The sequence below is a fragment of the Saccopteryx leptura genome, chromosome 4 (genome assembly GCF_036850995.1).
Source record: "Saccopteryx leptura isolate mSacLep1 chromosome 4, mSacLep1_pri_phased_curated, whole genome shotgun sequence".
NCBI lineage: Eukaryota > Metazoa > Chordata > Mammalia > Chiroptera > Emballonuridae > Saccopteryx > Saccopteryx leptura.
In genome coordinates, this window is record NC_089506.1 from 120443657 (window position 1) to 120465379 (window position 21723).

At 54.9% G+C, this 21723-nt stretch overlaps 2 protein-coding genes across 10 annotated transcripts in view; one reads left to right on the plus strand and one right to left on the minus strand.

Moving 5' to 3' along the window:
• Positions 1-21723, minus strand: part of RECQL5 (RecQ like helicase 5) — a 47855-nt gene that overhangs the window by 1129 nt on the left and 25003 nt on the right. For 4 of the 6 annotated variants that reach the window (XM_066381225.1, XM_066381221.1, XM_066381226.1 and 1 more), the window contains 11 exons: positions 3910-4128; positions 3589-3688; positions 3424-3460; positions 3236-3294; positions 3088-3161; positions 2659-2827; positions 2190-2324; positions 1368-1861; positions 1165-1255; positions 321-545; positions 30-99 (listed from right to left, as the gene is read on the minus strand). In XM_066381225.1, coding sequence (XP_066237322.1) covers positions 30-99; positions 321-545; positions 1165-1255; positions 1368-1861; positions 2190-2324; positions 2659-2827; positions 3088-3161; positions 3236-3294; positions 3424-3460; positions 3589-3688; positions 3910-4128 — 1673 coding nt within the window. The remainder of the gene's footprint in view (positions 1-29; positions 100-320; positions 546-1164; positions 1256-1367; positions 1862-2189; positions 2325-2658; positions 2828-3087; positions 3162-3235; positions 3295-3423; positions 3461-3588; positions 3689-3909; positions 4129-21723) is intronic. The other 2 variants (XM_066381224.1, XM_066381223.1) reach the window with 2 other exon arrangements.
• SMIM5 (small integral membrane protein 5) lies at positions 6178-15448 on the plus strand. Of its 4 annotated transcripts, none has more exons than XM_066381217.1 (3): positions 6178-6521; positions 12450-12598; positions 13025-15448. In XM_066381217.1, the coding sequence occupies exons 2-3, from the start codon at positions 12472-12474 to the stop codon at positions 13108-13110; spliced, it is 213 nt and encodes a 70-aa protein (XP_066237314.1). In that variant the 5' UTR covers positions 6178-6521; positions 12450-12471; the 3' UTR covers positions 13111-15448. The 4 variants fall into 4 exon arrangements, with proteins under 4 accessions (XP_066237314.1, XP_066237313.1, XP_066237317.1 ...); XM_066381216.1 differs by having other exon boundaries at positions 6180-6521; positions 12445-12598; positions 13025-15447; XM_066381220.1 differs by lacking the exon at positions 6178-6521 and adding an exon at positions 9157-9167 and having other exon boundaries at positions 12445-12598.

Sequence of the window (21723 nt, forward strand, 5' to 3'; positions counted from 1 at the left end):
CCTCCTGGCCCAGCAATGCAGGCACTCACCGCTCCTTCCAGGAGACAGCTTCTGAGTTAGCAAGTGTGAGAGGTGGCAGGCAAAGGCTTTAAACAGTTCCTGGAGGCAGAGAGCAAAGAGGAGCACAGAGCACAGACCCCTGCTCTGCCCTGAGCAACCCAGAGCCATTACCAAAGGGCAAGGCAGACTGAGGGGGGAGCAGCTGGCCTCAGGGCTGGCCTACTCCCCCCTCCCCCCCAGCCCGTGGCTCACATTCCCTGCCCTCCCCCCTCACTGCACCTGTGTCCCAGGGGAGGGCAGAGCCCACCCACCTAGCCTACCTTGGATGCAAACTTGCCCTCTTTGTAGAAAGGGGTTAGACACTTGACCACAATGTTTGCAGCCACCTTCAGAGAGATGCCAGAAGCTGGGAGCTGGCAGGGGCTGTTGGTTGTGGGGTTTATGGTGCCCCGATCACTGGCTGAGATGTTATCCTTGGCCTCAGCTAAGATGTAGGCATTGGTTGAGGGGCAAGGCCTCTTCTGAGCCTGACTGTCTGGGTTCTCCTAGGCAGGACCATAATGGAGGGTCACTCCTGGGCTCTCTGTCACTGCCCTTCCCTTTTTTTTTTTTTTTCTAAAGCTGGAAATGGGGAGAGACAGTCAGACAGACTCCCGCATGCGCCCGACTGGGATCCACCCGGCACGCCCACCAGGGGCGACGCTCTGCCCAACATGGGGCAATGCTCTGCCCCTCCGGGGCGTCGCTCTGCCGCGACCAGAGCCACTCTAGCACCTGGGGCAGAGGCCAAGGAGCCATCCCCAGCGCCCGGGCCATCTTTGCTCCAATGGAGCCTTGGCTGCGGGAGGGGAAGAGAGAGACAGAGAGGAAGGAGGGGGGGAGGGTGGAGAAGCAAATGGGCGCTTCTCCAATGTGCCCTGGCCGGGAATCGAACCCGGGTCCCCCGCAACGCCAGGCCGACGCTCTACCGCTGAGCCAACCGGCCAGGGCCCCCTTCCCCTTTTGAAAGAGTGGGCCACAGCACCTGTTGGCTCCCTCCAACCTAGCCCATCTGTTGCTGGGATATGGAAAAAGGAGGTGATTTTCCCAAAACCCCTAACCCAGAGTGGAGCAGATAGGGGCATGATCCTCAAGTCTCCTCCCTCCCACCATGGCGGTCAGTACCTGCTGGGGTCTGGGCCGCTTGCCCCTCTGTGTCTCCTTTGTGGGGGTGGGCTTGCCTTCAGGAGGTCCTGGGTATCTGAGTGGGCAGGGACTGGCCGAGGAGAGAGCAGGCATCAGGCAGCCCCACGAAGCCCACTGTAGGAAGGGCCCTATGCCGGAGACCCAGCTAGCGAAGGGGATTCCAGGATTCCCTGTGCCCTTACCTTTGCCCCTGCGGGGTGTACTCCTTTGTCAGGGGGGAAGCCACCAAATGTCCCAGGGCTCCCTGTACCCCACCACAGGAGGGGCTGGCACCCAGGGCTGCTGAAGCAACTGGAGGTGGGCTTTTGCCCCTTTGGCAGAAGAAGCGGGCGATGTCCTGAGAATCCTTGAGGGCTGCAGCGGCTAGGAACTGCTGTTTCTTATTGGCTCTGGTCTTGGCAATGGTACTGCCCCGAGTGGAGTCTTTAGCCTTTTTCTCAGAGGAGGGCCCCCGACAATGAGCACTGCTCCCAGGGGCCTCTCCTCTGAGCCCAGGCACAGGCTCACTGCTCCCCTCATCCTGGAGGCCACAGTGCCAGCCGGGGGGCTCCTGCTTGCCTCTCTGTACAGGCTGGGGGACTTGCCCTATGGCCCGTGTCTTCTCCATCAGCTCTGTGGCAGTCTGGAATGGGCAGGAGCCTTTTGGGAAACCAGCTCCTACCCGCTTGGGTTTGAACTGTGAGGAGGAGGAGAGGGTTCTGACTACCAAGCCCCTTTGAGGGCACTCATTGGTCCAGATATGGCCATGTTACTGAAACTCTTTGGCATGGGGGAGGAAAAAGCCAGGTATAGCAACTCTTGGGGGTCAGGCTGATGACAGGAGAGCTGTGGGGCTGGAGAAATCCAGTTGGCAGGACAGAGAAGCTCAAGGGCATGCCCTGGGAACCCCAGAGCCAGGACTGCGGTGTCAGAAGAGGGCAAGATGCTGGGCCCTGGCTGGGGGCAAAGGGACGTGGTGACTTTCCCAGACCCAGATGTGGGGCAGATGCCAGGACACTGCTCACCGAGTACACCTGGGAGGCTGGCAGGATGTCGTGCTCAGCGGGCTCCAGGGGATCGACCTGGGCATTGCAGCTCCTGGCACCGCCTGCCATGTGGTAAAGCTGCCCATCCTTAGAGGCTCTGTGGATCTCAGCTACCTGGGGCAGGGATAGGCAGGCATGGCATCCACTAGCTCCTGACCGTCTCCTACCCAGGCTTTTAACAAGTGGGCTTCTGTGGCCCACAGCTGTAAGCAATTGACACTGGACAAGTTCTAGTCCTTCTGGGACTAGAAATACCCCCAGCTGGAAATACCCCCAGCTGGCAAAGGAGAGAAATCGGGCTCTCCCCCAGAATTACTGGCCTCTTGAGTGAGCACTGAATTCTGGGCAGCCTATGACCAGAGGGTGGGCAGACAGCCTGGGAGTATATCGGGGTTACCTCTCCCACCCTACCTATGAGCATGCTTGCCCACCCCTGCCCAGGGCCCACCTTCTTCAACACGCTGGCCTTGTACAGGTTAGCCACCTTGGCATTTCGAAACACCTCATGTTCCAGTTCCACAGCCTTGGCCTGGAGGTCAGGTCTGAGGGAATGTGAGGTATCAGGCAGGTCAGAGCCCTCTCCTCGTTGAGCTCCTGTTGTATTCTCCTTGGGGACCCTGGAGATAGTTCAGGGTCCGATGGGAATGGCCTTGGGTACAGGGATTCCAACCTGGACATCCTGGGCAAGCTGTGGCCCCTCAGTTGTGGCTGAGCCTGCTGGCCCCTGCTGGGACTGTGGGGACCTGCATCCACTGAGATGGGCCACAATCAAGGGAGGGGGCTTCAGAACAAGCCAGGAGGGCCTGGGGTTCCTGAAGTTTCCAAAGGAAGTGGAGTTGGAGAGCCCTCTCCAGCCCCAGTGACCTGGGACACTTACCTATCAGTAGTACCTGTGGCCTGGCAGTTACTGCTCAGAGCCTCCTCCAGAAGCCTCAGGCAGTGCTCACGGGCCTGCACAGGGGAGAGAGATTGGTCACATAAGCCTCAAGATTGGGGAACAGGTATAAGGGGCCGCCACCTCTTACCTTCACAGTGAGCCTGGGGATCTTCCTGCTAGAAGCCTCTTTCAAGAGACAGCCCTCATCTGGGGAGAGAGGGGTAGGTTCTACCACTCTATCTTCTGCTCTCTGGCGTCCCCAGCCCCCCAAGGAGGCATCTTCCGTCCACACACAGGAAACAGTCCACAAGCCCCCAGGTATATTTCTGTACTGACCTGGGGGTACAAATTCTTCTATCTTGGGGTCTTTGCCCTGAAAGATGACATGAAGGGCTTGTGAGGCACCCTGCCCACTGGACAGCACCCAGTTCAGCACTAGGGAAGGGCTCGAGAAGGTGTGAGAGGCCACTTGAGACCCCACAGAGCCCCCACCCCCTTCACCTTGCGCAGACTCATCTGCTTCTGGTAGAAGAGGTTCCATTCCCGCTTGTGGGCCTCGGCTTTGCCCTCATCCCCACTGCCTCCAGAATCTTCATTATACCTAGGAGACAGAATGGGCAATGAACAGCCCCGTCTTGGGCTTTGCCCTCCCTCCACACCTGTGGAGAGGCAGTGATGTCCCTGATACCCTGGCAGCAATGAGGTCCCAGCCCCACAGGGCCCATGCTGCAGGGCAATGGACTGTGGCATGGTGTCGTCTCTGGTCTGTCTTTGGTACCAGGGAGAGAATGCCAGACTACTTCCAGTGTGTTGGATCCTCACCTGCTGAAGCCTCCATAGCCCCTGCGGCCTCCCTCATACAGCTCAGGGTCGAAGCCATTCCCCTGGGAGGGCTGAATGCAGGTCTTGTTCCAGCTGCTTCTGTGCTCCAAGGTGTCCAGCTGCTTCCGCACGGCCGCAGGGTTCTGGCAGTGGTCACAGCCCTTGCTGCAGGCTGGGAGTGCATCCCCGAAGTACTTGGCAATGGCAGCATGGCGGCACCTAAAGCAGGCAGCATTGCAGAGGCAAGGGGTGAGGAACCCAGGCAGTGCCTAAGCTCAGGCCGAGCATCACCACAGGCCTGGTGCTGTGCTAAGCAGGACATCCTCATCTCATAGGAGCCTCACAGGTATCTTGGTTGCCACTTTACAGACAGGGACAGTGAGGTGAAGGTGCTTTGCCAAGGTCACGCAGCATGTGGGGAATCCAGAGGAACTAGGATGTGACCCTGATTCTGTCCTGTGTCTCTCTCTGGATTATTCACTCCTCTGGGATCCAGCCCCAGCCCCTGCCCCTCTGTCCTCTGGCAATGGGGTGCCCTATGAGGAGCGTGGGCTCTGGATGCAGATGCTGACTCTGCTGCTGAGGCTGTACCCCTGGGGAAAGGATCTGACCTCTTGAAGTCCAAGTACACTAAACCAGTGCAGAAAGAGCAGCAGCCCTAGGGCTGTGTCAGAGCTAATGACTTGATGATGCTTTGAGCCCTTCCCACAGATTCTGGAGCCCAGGGAGGGCTCTTAGTATTACTACTTGTCACTCTTTACTGTGGCTGGGCAAGGGACCAGCAGGAGGTGACCCCACCCTGGCTTCAGCACGCAGCTCTGCTTCTTAGTGACCTCTTACTTGTCCCCGACAAGCCTCTGCCTGGCCCAGTATACATAGTCCGGGGCCAGGGGACTGCCCAAAAGCAGGAACCAGACAGCTCTGAGAGCTAGCGCTGTATTCCAGTCGCTGCGCAGCAGTGAGGAGATGCAGCCTCGGTGTCAGTGCATCTTCCACGGCCGCTGCCCTTGTGGGTGCAGCTTCCATCTGTCTCTACTACGACTCCCCAGGCTGGAATCACAGTTGGTCCTTCGGGTAGGTGCAGAGGTCCCGGGAAGGGCCACAGCTCTATTAAGTCACTTACAATGGGCCAGTCCAGCCACAAGAATGAGGTGGTGGGAATGGGGAGCAGAGCTGTCCAGGTGCCACATCCCAGGGACAAGATGAGCTCGTACAAGAAACCCTTTAAGCAGCTGAGACCCTGAGGAGCAAGTTCCAGGAACAAGAGTTGATTGTTGCCCAGCTCTTAGGAAGCCTGGGCTGACTGCCTTGCTTAGCTAAGTGGAGAAGGTACTCTGCAGAGCCCGAGACAGCAAGGAGACCAAGGTGGCCACCAGAGGGCATGGTTGCCGCCACTCCGAAAACTTAATGTGTAAAGCGTTCTGTCACCTGAGTCTGTACCTCTGCACAGTGGCTACCTGTCCAGCCTCTGGGAGGCTCTGGCAACCAAGTGGTGTGGCCACAAGTTTGGCTTCCTTACCCTCACATTCCCCCAAGCCCTGACTCACTGGGGTTTTGTGCTCACACTCAAAGGACTCCATTGACAGCCCGAAGATGCAGGCTGGGGTCGGCTCCCATCCCACTCCAGGCACAGTCTGGTCAGCTGGGGTGGTATGACCAGTCAAATGTCAAAGGGCCCGGCCAGCTGCTGGGCTCTGGAGCCTGTCCCACACAGCCAGGCCACAGCACAGCGCCAGCCTAGCACATGCACACACTCCTTGACAAGGAGACCAGCTCGGCCCACTTCCCTCTAGGCCAGAGGAACATGAGGCATATCCCCAGCAAGCAAGCCAGACATGGGCCACTCCCAAGTCACTCAGGACTCCAAGTTCTTCCCCAGAATACCTCCCAGGGGGTTAGCTTCTTGGGTGGTCTGGCACCTCCCCCTCACTCTTTCCTTTCCTTCCCTAGAGAGGCCAGAGAGAGGGACCAGCCAGGGAGCTGCCTGAGGTGCAGGTTGGGGTGGTGGAGAGTGTGAGCCAAAAAACTCTCCTAAGGGTAGGACAGGGGCCAAGGCTGGGCGTGCTGCGGGGCCTCCCTTTCACCCTCCCCACTCCACACCGCAGCTGGAACCTCCTCTGTGGTTGTCTTTGCCAGGGAACAGAGAGCCCACCTCTTTCATCAGCGCCCAGCCCAGGCCCAGCCCATGTGGCTTAGCACACACCCACTAAGAGGGAGAGGAAGAGGAGGAATGAGAGAGAGAGAGAGCGCTAGACCCTTTCCTGTAGACCTCCTGGGGCAGGACAAGTTCCCAGCAGGACACCCTGCCTGTGCCCAGGCAGTGGGTGGCACTGGCTCCCCCTTCAGTGGCCGCCCCATGTAATCTGACACTTGGATCTCCTGGACAACAACCAACAAAAAAGCTGAAGCCCAGATAGCAGCTGCCTGTCAGTACTGAGCAGCTCGCTCACAGACCAGAGGTCCAGGGAGCACTGAGTCACGAAAGAGGCGTCTGAGAAGGAAGGGAGTGGCAGCAGTAGGCTGAGGCAGGCCCAAGGGGAAGAGGCCTGCTGAGGCTGCCTGACTCCCTGGCACCTGCAGTCGTGTTCCCAGACCCAACACCTGAGCACTTGGTGAGTGGCCACAGATGGAGGGTGAAGGGAGCAGAGCAGCAAGGGTTCCATGCCCCAAGAGTGGAAAACCACAATTTACCATGGGGGTCGGTCGCACTTGGTCAGCCTCTGGATAGCCTCCTGTTCAAACCTAGGCTTTCCCTGCTTTTGCTGGGACCCAGCATTGGGGGACACGGCTGGCTGCAGCCTCTTTGAGGGTGGTTTCCTCCCTGCTTGCTAAGCAGGCAGAGGGGCCTAGGGTGCCTGCTTACTCTACAAGTTAATTTAAGCTTTTTCCATTCAGGGGGGCTTAAACAAGGGATCTGTCTGCCCTGGCTTGGGAGAGAAACATCGCCTGCCTGCTGGGCCTCCCTTTTCCCAGGATCAAGGCAGAGCCCTCCTTGGCCCATCCCTCCCTCCATCCAGGAGGCTCAGGGCAAGGTCCACCCAGCCATTTCTTAACCTCCGGAATGTAGCAGGACCCACGGCAGCTCTGCCTGTGTCCCAGGAAAGAGCAGCAGCTACCACCTCTAGTACAGGGCTTGGCCTGCTCACGGCCAGGTGTTCTCAGCTTGGGGCTCTGCTCAGGTGCTCCTTCCTGGGGCCATTTAGATGCCCATGAACCCCCAAATCTCCCTAAGGCTGCACCAGAAATGAGAGGACCAGGTGAGGAGAAGGTGAGGCTGGTGGAAGTGAGGCTGGAGGAGGGTCTGCCCGGTTATCTGGTTCTCTGCCACTGTAAGGCGGACCCCAACGGTTCTCCAGGCAGCATGGAGCGTGATCCTCCTGAGCAGGGACCCATGAGCCAAGGTTGGCTGACCTCCTGCCTCCCTGTCATCACACCAGGGTTCAAGTCTCCCTCGTTGCCCCCCAGATGTCTTCCCCAAAGCAAACAGGCTAGAATCTACTTAGAAAAACAACCACCTAGGGAAAAGTGGAAACCAAGGATCAGTCCAAGTGTTCTTGGTTCAGCAGAGCTGTGGGATTCGGCCTGGGCTGGTGGCTGGGGAGACTCCAGGTTCCACAGGGATGGGCAGCCACAGTGGCGAGAAGGGACAGCTGTGTTAGAGATAGCCAGACGGTGGGTGAGGGAGGGTCACATGGATCACCACTGCTGGCTCATCTCTAAGACACCCCAGGCAGGCAGATGGGGATAAGAGTGCCTGCGCTCACAGGACACAAGTGGACAGGGGGTCCTGACAGTTCCTGAACTGGGACAGAAGGGTGATGCCCAGCTTCTGGGGCTTTGGGAATAATTACCACCAGCAGGAAGTGCCTCTTCCAGTCCTGAAAGGCTACTGGGCTGGGGAAGTGGGGACTGCTGAAGGTTCAAGTGTCTACTTCCCACTGCAAGTCGGAGCCAAGGCAAAAAGGGGTGTCATGCAAAGACTCTGCAGCCCACAGTAGTCATCTCTGCTTTGCTGGCCAGGCCTCCGGACCCCACAAATCTCCCACATACTTAGGTTATTACATTCCACCTGTTTCTTAAGACAATGCTCTGGAGTCTAGGGTGGCTGAAAACCACCCAGACCAAATAATAGGGGCTGAGCCAGAAGCCTCAGGGGCCCTGAGCCATCAACTGCTGTACTTATCAGACACAAACACACCCACACCCACCAGCTTCCCCCAGGGAGCTGGAGTATCAGTTTTGCAAAGAGCTGAAACAGGGAAGCTTCAGTACCCAGTTGCAGGTGTCAGGCCTGTAGGATGCCTGATAGCTCTGTTGCAAGGTTCTCTGTTCCAGGAGATGACACTCGCAGGAATGCTTCCTAGTTGGTCCAACTTGCCAGCCTTCCTCTCTGCCCTGCTCACTTTCCTGCTTCGCTGGCTACCACTCCAGCTGGGAGCACCCGGGGAAGGCTCCAAGAAGGGTCCTGCAGGCAGCGGGGGCTGCTCTCCCTTCCTGGAGCCAGGAAAAGCCACCTCTTCCCTGGCTGTTTCCAACTGATGCACTACCGAGTGTGGGGTTAGGAGGGACTCTGGTTTCCCTGGTTCACAGGCAGGAGGTACAGTTTTGGGAGGAGTTTGGTGGACCTGAGACAGAAAGACTGGAAAAACAGAATTCTCAGTGGCTCCCTGGACTTCCTTGCCTTTCTCCCTCCAACCTGGGAGGGTACAGGGGAGGAGAAGCAGACACCCCAGAGCACCCACTTTCCCCAGGCCACAGCTAGAAACACTTAGGGCTACCTACAGAGCAATAGCTAGGGTATAAGCCACATGGTCACCTGACAGCTGCTGGCTATACTGGGCACCAGGCATCAGGCACCCCCTTGGCCTGGCTTTAAATAGCCCACTGAGAAGACTGCCTGACACCTGCTGGAATGTGCCTTCTCCCTCTCAGGAAAAAGAGGCCCCTCCAACTCTGCTCCGGTTCCCACTGAGACTCCTGCTCAAGCCCAAGCTGGAAATGACAAAACCTCAGCTGAAAAGCCAAGGGGGCTCCTCCTCACCCTTCAGAACAGAGGAGCCATGTCTGGCGGTCCAACTCTTGTTCCCAGTGCAGATGGGATCCAGTGAGCAGCCCTGAGTCAGACCCCAGGACTGGGCAAGGCTGGCCAGCTCAGGTCTCCAGAGGCCCTGGGTGCAAAGCCATGACGCCATCCATGCCCGTGGCCTGTGGCTGGTGTGGACCAACAGTCTTCCCAGAGTGCGGTGCAGGTCTTCTGGGTGAGAGTCTGAGGCTTTCTGACATCAAAAATCCCTAGAGGATGGCTGATTTTAGAGCTGAAGCTTCTATCAACAAATCCTGCCTTTCCTGCGCAGCAACTCTGCCTCTGCCAACCTGGGAAACCTTCCTCCTTCCTGCTCTGGAGAGCTGCCCCTCAGACCAACTGGGCCCCCATGCCACGCCCCTCTGCAAGCCCTCCTGGGTCTCTGGGTGTGGGAGCACAAATGAAGAAGTTCCCCCTGCCCTCCATCCACCTCTTTTAAGGAGTGTGTATGATGGTTACACTAGGCAGTGCAGGCACTAGGCCAAGCAGACAAAGAGGAGGGGAGAGAAGCCGTCCTGCCCCTCAGCCCTGTGCACTCTTCCCCAGGAATGAGCCCAGTGGTGGGCCTCCGTCCACCGGAGAGCCTGGGGAACAGGGGTGCCCACAGGCCCCAGTACAGGGAGGGGCCTACTCCACGGTCGAGGAGGAAGTCTGTTTGGTGTGACCACAGAAAAGAGGTTCAGTGCTACAGAAGGAACTTGGTGGACCTGAGACAGAAAGACACGTAAGATCTGTCCCTTTGGTGGCTCTCACAGAGCAGCTACGGCCCTGGCCTAATGAGTGATGTGCCTGACAAAGCAGTGTCCCAGGCTCACGAGAGTGGGCTTAGGATGCTCACGCAGAGCCCACCAGCTTCCAAAGGGCTCTGGGGCCCAGGTCACTGAGCTAAGCCACTGCACGGGCAGTGCCCTCAGTGAGCTGCTCCTGTGCTGAGCTGACTTGCTGGCCAAAGAGTAGGCTCTCTGAGAGGCCACCGTGAGAGCAGTGTGGGGCAGGAGGGGCTGGCCAGACCCATCCTGCGGTGTGACCTCGAAGAAGTCACTGAAGTCGCTTCCTTTCTAGGTCTCAGTTTCCCCACTTGTAAAAGAAAGGAAGCAGCGGTGCCAACCTGTGGCATTCCAGGAGCCTCTCTCTGCCTTAGTACATTTGAACACTAATCTTGCTCTCCTTTGTGGAAATGTGCTGACCCTGGAGTGGGCTGAGAGAACGAAGGAGGGTCTAACTGCAGAAGCCTCCCACTTTTTTTTTTTTTTTCATTTTTCTGAAGCTGGAAACAGGGAGAGACAGTCTGACAGACTCCCGCATGCACCAGACCGGGATCCACCCGGCACGCCCACCAGGGGCGAAGCTCTGCCCACCAGGGGGCGATGCTCTGCCCATCCTGGGCGTCGCCATGTTGCGACCAGAGCCACTCTAGCGCCTGAGGCAGAGGCCACAGAGCCATCCCCAGCGCCCGGGCCATCCTTGCTCCAATGGAGCCTTGGCTGCGGCCTCCCACTTTTGACAAGAAACCATCTAATTTTCCATGCAGCCATCGCTGCCCGCTACCCCCATCGCTACTTCAACACAGCTTCCGGCCCCAGCCTGCCTCCCCTTCCTTCACCTCACACACCACAAACACTCTGGTGTAAAGGAGACAAATGAACCTCCCCAAACGTGCTTCAGAAGGGTCACTGACAGTGTACAGGGAGGTGTAACCACCCCCCAGAGGACACCTCAACTCTCCTGCACTGGCTAGACCCCACCTGGAGGGGAATCACATGGGCTGGGCACCTCCCTGTGCTGACCTCTGTGCTGCCAGTGGTTAGTCCTCCCAACAGCCTCGAAAGCCAGGCATCTCATCTTCATGTGAAATGACAGAGAGACTCAGAGATGAAGAGACTCATCCAATCACCAAAGCAAGAGGGGGCAGCATTCAAATCCAGGACACACTACAAACAATGCTCCAGGGCAGGCAGCCAAGCAGCGACAAAACTTCTAGGGAGAGATCACTTAATGGAGGAGATGCAGGAGGCACACACCAACTGCCTGCCAACTGCCTTCCTGCTGCCTTCTGGGTCCTAAGGGACTGTGAGGCAGAAGGGGGCAGCGTTTCCTAGTGACCATGGTGGGACTAATGGAGTCAGTCCTGATCAGAGCTACCCCAAGAAGGAATGGGGTGGGCCCTAGGAACTGGTGGAGTTCCAACAAGTCAAGTGAAGGCTGTACACCACAGGGGGGGCCGGGAGGCAGGCACGGGTAGAGGGTCTGAGCAAGCAGCCTTCAGGATGGTTCTAATGCAGCTGTACTGTGGCACCACCGGGACCGACCAGCTTCACAGAGCACAGACATCTCAGGAGAAGCCTGGCTGACACTGGGACAAGAGCCTAAGGTCTGGCACAAGCCCCTGGCCACCTGTTAGTCTCTCTTGGATTAGAGCTGCCTTGGAGAACAAGTTCAGGCTAGCTTGGCACAAGGCTGTCCCTGGTCACTGCCTAAAGAAGCTCTGGCTGCCTGTGCCCACAGGTGACGCAGAGGGAAAGGAAGCTGCTACACAACACACCCGACTCACAGACCTGGCCTGTACTTCACTTTGGCCTCCCGGGCTTCCCAGATGGAAGAGGCTCCTGGCCAAAGGGCTGAGCTGCCACATACCAGGGGCAGGTTGAGAGCAGAGGGGACCCTCTTCGTCAGCCAAGAAGAGCAGGTCCAAGCCAGCAAGGGAGGGAGGGACTGGTTAGACTAACCCTGAGACGCCTGATCCCATTCTGAAGAGAACTCCTTGGGAAAAACTGAAGGAACATAGCGTCACTTCTTCCTCCTCCCAGGAGAACTCCATACAAGTAAAGAAACTGGGCTGATGGGAGGTGGAGGCTCAGACCACCCCCCCAGCCAGTTCTCACTTACATCTGACCCTGGCCTGAAGCTCCCACACCAGAGCCTGCTTTTGGGAGGCCCCAATCCTTCCACTCCCACATGATAGCAGGCAAGAGCACCAGGCTGCAATCCTGAAGCCTACTCTCCCTGCTGGGGAGACCAGGAGAGGCACCTCAAGTCCTGAATGACCCAGGGGCTACCAGAGGAGTTGGGCCAGTCCAAGGCACCCTGGTAAAATGTCAGATTGGTGTCTGAGACAGGAATGTCAGAGTGTAGTCCCCCCACCTCATAGTCAGAAACGCTGGCCAACCCTGGCAGGCTGGCAGACCCCTCCTGTGTCCAGTTCTGCCAAGCAGGCCCCAAAAGGCCTCAGGTTCACAGTCATTACCAGCTTCTCTCACTCTGGGCAGTTCCAGCTAGGTGGGAGCTGGAGGCCACCACTGAGCAGAGGGGCCTGATGGGCTCCCTTCCTTTCTCGTGAGACACGGGGGTGTGATGGGTGAGACCTGACAAACTCGTTCTGCGGGCTGCAAGTGAAGGAGAGGGTGGATTCTCTGGGCCAGCCCTGCAGAGACTCAGGCCTTCTCTCTGTTCAGTACAGCCCAGCAGGAGCCTAGCCCAGCATGGCAGCCACCACCTTTGTGCAGGAGATATGCTCGGTAGGCGAGAGGCTGCTGCTCAAGCTGCAGAAGCTGCCCCAGGCTGAGCCCGTGGAGATTGTGGCCTTCTCGGTCATCATCCTATTCACAGGTCAGTTGGGGCTCTTAGATTCTCCTTGGCTCTTCCTGGCATTTGGGAGACAAACCCACAGTGCCAGCCAGAGGGCTGGTGAAGGTGGCTTGGTGTTTCCCAGACAGGAGAAGCGGGTGTCCCTTGGAGGAAAACAAGGGATTTCCCCTAGTCCTGTAAAATAATGCTTTAGTGGTGGGCTGGATGGTGCTGGGCACCAGAGGCACCCAGCATCCCAACCCAGGGATGAAAGGACCAGGCCTCTGGTGGCCAGCACAGGGGCTGGTTCATATCTCTTGTCAGATCCATCAGCTCTAACCAGTGAGCCAGGCCTTTGGGCAAAGGCTGTCCACACCTCCAGAGGGCTTCTTTGGAAGGGAGTGGGTGTTCTTTCTCTTCCCACATCGGGGTTGCTATGCCCTCCACCTCTTTCCCCCAACCCTCCAGCCACTGTGATGCTGCTGCTGCTGGTAGCCTGTAGCTGCTGCTGTACACACTGCTGCTGCCCTGAGCAGAGAGGTAGGAAGGCCTAAGTCCGGCCCATGAGCCCACCATGAGGGATGGAGAGCTGACAGAGAAGCTGGAGAAGAGATGCCGGAGCCATGGCTCTGGTGTCAGACTGGCCCTACAGCCCTGATCCCTCAGGACCAAGATCCACTGTCACAGCTCTTGCCCTGCCCAGGAACAGGACACTGATATGTGGAGGCTTATCAAGAAAATAAGGGCTTTTATGGTCACGAGACCTCCACCTGCCAGTGAACACGGTGCCAAGGAGGAGCCAACCATTTCAAGGACAGAGTAAACCACTGGGGTTCTTGGCCTACTTGCACTTTCTAACAAAACATGGAAATGGGGTCCCCAAATCTCAATGGAGAACCTACACTGAGGGGAGCTGGCTTTGGGGTTCTACTGACCCACACCAAAGAGGAGCAGCCTAATCAGAGAGACTGTGCAACTGGATCCCCAGAGCGGGGCATGTCAGTGTTCTAATCCAGTATTTGCCTGGTTATTTTTCCCCAGTCTTTTTTGTTGTGTTTCTGTGACATCAGACTCGCTGGGCAGGGTTCTGTGCATTAGTAGGGCCACATGCCAGAGTTACAGGGGTGTGACCAGTGACTGTCCTTTCAGGCTTCTGCTCCCCCTATGCACATGAAAGCTGGCAAAACACACAGGCAGGAATTCCAGCCAGGAGGGAATGCCACAGAAGCAGGGAGAGATGTAGTGAAATTCCTGTCAGGCACTAGCGGCTAACAAGCTCTGGCTCCCAGACTCCCCCTCTGTAGTGACAGATGATGTGTGTGCCCCAGGCAGGTGCTGGCTCAGAAATGTCACTTAACTATTTCCTCTGTCATTAACTTTAGCCTGCACATCTGACACTTGCAGGCTCAGGCCACTGGGTCTTCCCAAATTTCTGGAGTAAGAGAAGAGATGTCAGGCCCCTGGTACTGTTCATTACCTACGCCCTGACACTGCCACCCTTTCCCCATTTGTGCCAGGCTGCCTGCATTCAAATCCTCACCCCCTCCCCTCGCCAGCAGGAATCTAGATTAGTGACGGTACCTTCCCAAGTCATGTTTTCTGCCTGTGAGATGGACTAATCCTGGTAACCGCCCCCTGGGGTGCGCTCATGAGGATAAACTAAGATGAGCTACGGTGAGACTTGGCACAGTGCTGGGGATAGCCTAAGAACTCTGCATTATGTGATCACCACCTCTAAACATGGGGCTGACCCAAAGCAATGGGAACCCATTTTAAGGGCTGGTCTTGCTGAAATGTATCACTGACCTACCTCCCACTTCAGTCTGCTTTCTCTTCCAGAGACTTGCCAGGTAGAGGTAGAAACCGAAACCCTGGAATGACAGTAGAGGAAGCAGAGGCTCCCACAGTAACACCCCTTCCTTCCCCACTGGTCCCTAGGAGCCATAACGAGGTCTGCAATTTTCACATGCCTTTGTCATCTTGGCCTGGGCAGCCCAGGCTCTGGCTGCCTGGGGGTAGAACCCCATTTACCCAGAAAACAGGAAGTGGGGAGGGAATGCCAGCCCTGCCACCATCTCCTCCAGCTGGCAGGCAAGCAGGAGGAGCTCTCTCTGGCTGGTTTCACTTCCTGGTACCCAGGGACTTGTCAGTTTGGTTTCAGTTGAAACCCAAAGAGAAAGTGCTACAGTACAAAATTAAGAAATTCAAGAACCTGCCAGTACTCTCTCCCCAGCCACCACTGTAGAAGAATGGTGTTCAGAATAACAATAACAGGCCTGACCTATGGTGGCACAGTGAATAAAGCATTGACCTAGAAATACTGAGGTCGCTGGTTCGAAACCCTGGGCTTGCCTAATCAAGGCACATATGGGAGTTGATGCTTCCTTCTCTGTCTCTCTCTCTCTAAGAATGAATAAATAAAATCTAAAAAGAAAAAGAATAACAATAAGAATAATGATGATGCTGGTGATGATATAAAGATAGCTAAAATTCAGTGAAGGGCCCTGGCCGGTTGGCTCAGTGGTAGAGTGTCGGCCTGGCGTGCAGAAGTCCCGGGTTCAATTCCCTGCCAGGGCACACAGGAGAAGCGCCCATCTGCTTCTCCACCCCTCCCCTTCTCCTTCCTCTCTGTCTCTCTCTTCCCCTCCCGCAGCGAGGCTCCATTGGAGCAAAGATGGCCTGGGCACTGGGGATGGCTCCTTGGCCTCTGCCCCAGGCGCTACAGTGGCTGTGGTCGCGACAGAGTGATGCCCCGGAGGGGCAGAGCATTGCCCCCTGGTGGGCAGAGCGTCGCCCCCTGGTGGGCGTGCCGGGTGGATCCCGGTCGGGCGCATGCGGGAGTCTGTCTGACTGTCTCTCCTCGTTTCCAGCTTCAGAAAAAAAAATAATAATAATAAAATAAAATAAAATAAAATTCAGTGAAGGCTTATACATACTCAGGCATTGTCTTAAAATTTTTGATGCAAATATACTGCTCACAAATATAAGCAGATATTTCAAAATGAATATGAAGCATTAAAAAAAGCATTTGATTTTTTTATTAAACAAGAGCATCAGAAAAGCAAACAAGTGAAAGAAAGTTGTTTGATTATGCAAATAGATGCAAAACCAACTTTTATTTCTTTGGTGAAAATGCACTATACAAAAGGCTGAAAGTGCCTGACCAGGTGGTGGCGCAGTGGATAGAGCGTCGGACTGGGATGCCGAGGACCCAGGTTCGAGACCTCCAGGTCACCAGCTTGAGCGCGGGCTCATCTGGTTTGAGCAAAGCTCACCAGCTTGGACCCAAGGTCGCCGGCTTGAGCAAGGGGTTACTTGGTCTGCTGAAGGCCTGCGGTCAAGGCACATATGAGAAAGCAATCAAGGAACAACTAAGGTGTCACAACGAAAAACTGATGACTGATTCTCATCTCTCTCCATTCCTGTCTGTCCCTATCTAGCCCTCTCTCTGACCTCTGACTCTCTCTCTGTCTCTGAGAAAAAAAAACCAAAAAACAAAAGGCTGAAAGTACTGGAGTATTTGCACATTCCCTGATCCTCTAATTTCTGTGAACAGTATAAATTCATTCACTGCTATAGATAATATTATTAACCCCATTATAGAGATGAGGAAACTAAGTCTGGCTGGGTAGTTCAGTTGGTTAGTTCTGATACATCAAGGTTGCAGATTTGATCCCTGGTTGGGGCATACAAGCAACCAAAGAATGCATTAATAAGCAGAACAACAAATCGACTGTTTTTCGTTTCTCTCTCAAATCAACAATAAATAAATAAAAATGAGGGAGCTGGGCTTAGTGACACTAGGTAACTTGCCTAAGTCAACCAGCTAAAGAGGCAGAGCCCGCCTCCTGGCCCAGCATGGCTGGCTGCAGCACCAGCTCACCAGACCCAGGCCTGAGGCCTCCTGGTTGCAGTGCAGATAGGCTCTGATTCCATTACCTTCCATCAACCAACCTTATATCCCAAACATCCACATCCTGAACTGTCTCAAAATAACCTCCTTGTGAGCAGGTGGGGCCCAACTAAGTCTCTCTCCTGGAAGAAAAACACAGGGAAAGTGGGAGGGGCAGAATGGGAAGCCTTGCCTTTTTCAGTACCCACAACGCCAGGGGTCCTCGGGAAGCCTGGTTCAGGAGCTGCTCTAACAGCACAGCAGCCCAATCCCTGTGTCTTTTCCTTAAGCAAGTTTTCATCAGTATCAAGAATGTCCCTTCCTGCCCGACCAGGTGGTGGCGCAGTGGATAGAGCGTCGGACTGGGATGCCGAGGACCCAGGTTCGAGACCCTGAGGTCGGCAGCTTGAGCACAGGCTCATCTGGTTTGAGCAAAAAGCTCACCAGCTTGGACCCAGGGTCACTGCCCAGGGTCACTGGCTCAAGCAAGAGGTCACTTGGTCTACTGAAGGCCCATGGTCAAGGCACATATGAGAAAGCAATCAATGAACAACTAAGGTGTCGCAATGCGAAACGAAAAACTAATGATTGATGCTTCTCATCTCTCCATTCCTGTCTGTCTGTCCCTGTCTATCCCTCTCTCTGTAAAAAATAAAAATAAATAAATAAATAAATAAAAATGCCCCTGACTGAGGGTGGCTGACCCTGAACCTCTTTGCTAGAAAAGATTCTGGCTTCCGGGTCCAGCAGACAAAAGGTGGAGCCCACAGGGACTGCCCTGGGTATACAGGCCAGCTTGCTGGCTTATTTGCATTTTTCTCCTCTAGGCCAGGCAGTACCCAATTGCTGAGTCCAAATAACAGGCCCTCCCTGCCTACCGAGGGCGGGCTTCTCCACACCACCTCCTGAGCCCCACCATCAATGGGGCCAAGTCCCAGGCAGGCTTCAGTCCTACTCAGCTCCACCAGCCAGATCTGCTCCAGCACGACAGCAGCTGAGCACAGTCCTGGCCCGGACAGCACCCTGCCTGGGTCTTCTCTGGGGCAGCTGGGAATGGAGAGGAGGCAGCAATACCCCCGTTGTGGGAAAGGATACACAGAGAGGCACAGCAAGATGGGTGGTGGCCAGGGGAGGTTGTTTTGGACCCAGAGAACATCTGGCTGACTCCAGACCTAACACCTCCCCATTCCCACTGCCTTGGCACCCTGGTCCAAGCCACCACCAATGTCTGCCTGCGGTCACTGCAGCACTGTCTGAGCTGGACTCCACACTCACCAGTCTCTTCCCCCAACTCTCAATTCTTCAGAACAGTTTCACTCTGCACTAAGAGCTATGCATTTTACCATCTATAATATGTCCTATAGTGAAGCCACCGATGCAAGAATCTCATTAGCAAAACTTTGCAGAGAGCGTTCAAACTGGTTTTCTCCGAAACCCGTTTTCTCAAACATTAACATTTGAAAGCAATCTACAATAAAATCTTTATAGCGACTAACATATTTGCTTGTGGGTAATACCAATTCCAGACCATAAAAAAGAGGACAAATTTTGTCCTTGAAAACAGTTTATTCATTTTCCTTGGGACCGGCTGCCTGCCATGGAACCCTGACTCCTAATTCTTACAGTTTTCTCCTCTCCACATAAACATCACTGCTTCCAGGGGAGCCCCGTCAGCCCCCAGCCAGGCTCTGCCATGGGCACCAACTCACTCTTCTCCTATCATGCTCTCTTCATGGTGATCACTAAAGCAGAATTTTCTTTTTTTTTTAATATAATAAAAATCTTTAAGGGATACACACACACACACACACACACACACACACACACACACACACACGATTCTTGAATAAAAGAATTTGGATTGTTTAAAGCAGAATTTTCTGATGGGACCAGCAGAAAAAAAGTTGATAGAGCCGGTTGGCTCAGCGGTAGAACGTCCGCCTGGCGTGCATAAGTCCCAGGTTCGATTCCCGGCCAGGGCACACAGGAGAAGCGCCCATCTGCTTCTCCACCCCTCCCCCTCTCCCTCCTCTCTGTCTCTCTCTTCCCCTCCCGCAGCGAGGCTCCATTGGAGCAAAGATGGCCCGGGCGCTGGGGATGGCTCCTTGGCCTCTGCCCCAGGCACTAGAGTGGCTCTGGTCACAACAGAGCGACGCCTGGGAGGGGCAGAGCATCGCCCCCTGGTGGACAGAGCGTCACCCCCTGGTGGGCGTGCCAGGTGGATCCTGGTCGGGCACATGCGGGAGTCTGTCTGTCTCTCCCCATTTCCAGCTTCAGAAAAATACAAAACAAATAAATAAATAAGTTGATAGAAGCAACTTGTGTGTATATGATACACACACACACTCTCTATACATCTGTTTTAAACTGAAACATACACATATGTGTTCCTTGGCCAATCTTTTTGATGTAGGGCCAGGGTCTTTTCTCTGAGTGTGAATGAGTTTGCTGACCTGAGTTCACATATGGTTTAATTTTGGTTTCTGTAATGCAGAATAAGAACTTAAAGACATTTGCAAAGAAATCTGAGTGGGAGATCCTTCTGGATTTTTACAAAATGTTCACAGCTGTCCATTTGTACATATCAAAATAATTTTTTTTTTTTTGTATTTTTCTGAAGCTGGAAACGGGGAGAGACAGTCAGACAGACTCCCGCATGCGCCCAACCGGGATCCACCCGGCACGCCCACCAGGGGCGAGGCTCTGCCCACCAGGGGGCGATGCTTTGCCCCTCCGGGGCGTCGCTCTGCCGCGACCAGAGCCACTCTAGTGCCTGGGGCAGAGGCCAAGGAGCCATCCCCAGCGCCCGGGCCATCTTTGCTCCAATGGAGCCTTGGCTGCGGGAGGGGAAGAGAGAGACAAAGAGGAAGGGGGGGTGGAGAAGCAAATGGGCGCTTCTCCTATGTGCCCTGACCGGAAATCGAACCCAGGTCCCCCGCACACCAGGCCTACGCTCTACCGCTGAGCCAATCGGCCAGGGCCTCAAAATAATATTTTGACAGCAATATTATCTGAATGATTCCAAAGTCATTCCAAAGTGGTCAAAAGAGGTACTTATATAGAAACAACAGCTCTCTCTTCGCTCACTCTGAGCTATAGCACAGCTTCAGAGTTCAGGTTCTGTGAAGCTGACATAAGCAGCTGGGTTCAAACCCCAGTGCAGAAAGTTACTTCTTAACTATGTAACCAAGCCTGTTTCCCAGTTTTAAAGCTGGGGTTTTGGCTATTCTTGTTGCTTTATTCTTTATGTAATGTTAAGTACAATTATATAATTACAATGACAACTGCCACAAACAGGTTTGGAACAAACAGCTGACTCTTGATAAGTACCCAACCTAAGTGATGGAGTGGGAGGTCCAAGGTGCACTTAAGACCAGCCCACTGGCTGGGCACGTTGGGCAGGCCAGGGTCCACTGAGCCCATGATTGTTAAGGACTTGATCGTCACCTATCTCCTCACACCTGGCTGAGTATTAGAATCGCCAGCAAGTTTTACAAAGCACGGGGCTCTGACATGCCCAGAGACTAAAATCAGTGGTACAGGTGGGGCCTGGGCATAGGCATTTGGAAAAGCTCGCAGACAACTCTACAAGCAGGGTTGAGGACCAGGGCAAGGTCTGTGTTTCATGTTTTGCACTGGACAGCAGTGTCAAGCGCAGCCCCTGGCCACAAGAGGCACTTGAATCCTGTCTCGTGAAGGAGTCGTGGCTGCCAGGTTTCACATACCATGGCACTGGCTCCATTCCCACTTCCTAGCTGCCCTGTCACACCAGTGGGTAGGAACTAACCACACAAAGTAGCTGAGGCATACCAGAGAGGCAGACAAGACCCTGAAGGAGAAGTCAGGCCCCACTGGACGCAGAGCCTCAATGCAGATAAACACTGCCACCCAGGAATAGTTCCAGGACAAGCCAACAGGAGCTGCAGTTAATCATTCACCCGGCACCACAGGAGGGAGCAGCCTGAGTGGGGTTCCAGTTCCAGGGCTTCCCGAGCTTTGGCTGGTCCTTTCGGTCTACAGGTCATCAGACAGAGAGGAGAGATAGGACCTGGCTGGTCAAGCTGACAAGTGGCCTGGGCAAATGCCCTGGATCCAGTCTCTTCTACTACCCGTCCCAAGAGACTTCTCTTAGTGAGGACACCTTGACAATGTGCCCTGAGCAGCCTCCCAAATGACTTCATAAAAGGGCAGAATGCAGCTGAGCTGGTACGTGTGAAAGGCAGAAAAGGTCCACAGGTTGCTAGGCAACAGGCCCTGGCCCACCTCTGTTTGTTCAAGTGATAGCAACAAGGTCTGGTTAGGATCACTTGGCAATGAATACACCTTTTCCTCCAAAGAGCTGCTTCTTTGAGTCAGAGTCCATCTCTGGTCACCTGCTGGCCTTTCAGCTCAGCCCCCAAAGCCTGGGCCCTGAAGGCTTATCCTGACTTGCCCTCTTTCAGGACACAGGCGTGTTTTCAGCAGAATCAGGTAATGACACATTCCTTCTCTGCCTGGACTCCCTTTAGCCTACCGATCTCAGCCGTGCTTCTAGAAGATTAGTTAGTTCTTCTGTTTGCAGCTGCCTCCAAAGAAGTTTACGGAAGTCTTAGCTCAAGTCAGTCCACTTCTCCACAACTATGCTGATCTCACAAAAATGCTCCCCAAATGTTTGGCAGTTGAGGTGGGAAAAATAGGATCTAGAGCAGAGCTTTAGCTGAAAGGGTCTAGGGATGGGAAAGGAAGTCCTCTCACACCAGGGCTGTTAAAGAAAGGACTTGAGAATCCAGAGGTAGTCTCAAGGAAGAACCCAAAGGCTACCTCCGCTGGTGCCAGTCCTTACTCCTGTTTTTACAGAGGAAGAAAGTCCATCTATTGCTGGCTGGAGGCACTGAGCCCAAGGACCCACCATCACTTCAGTGTCTACTGCTGCAGAGGTCCTCCAGGATTGCTCCAGAGGAGGAAGCTGAGTGGGGCTGGGTGCGGACAGTAGCACCTGGGACTCAGAGCCTCTGTCCCCTTTTCCAGGTTCATATGGTCATACTAATAAATGAGAGGTACCTCTGGAAGGAAGAGTTCTGGCAGAACCCCTGGGACCAGGGGGGGCTGGCAGTGATCAGCTTATTCATCACCATGGTCCTGCTTCTCATGTTGTTTGCTGTTGTATTTGGCATATGCCCTCCATTTGAAAAGATGGACCACCAAGAAGGGTCTTGACCTGACTTTCTGGGCGCTGAAAATGGGGGACCACCTGTTACACACTCTCCAAACACCACGTTCACTTTCCTCAAAGCCT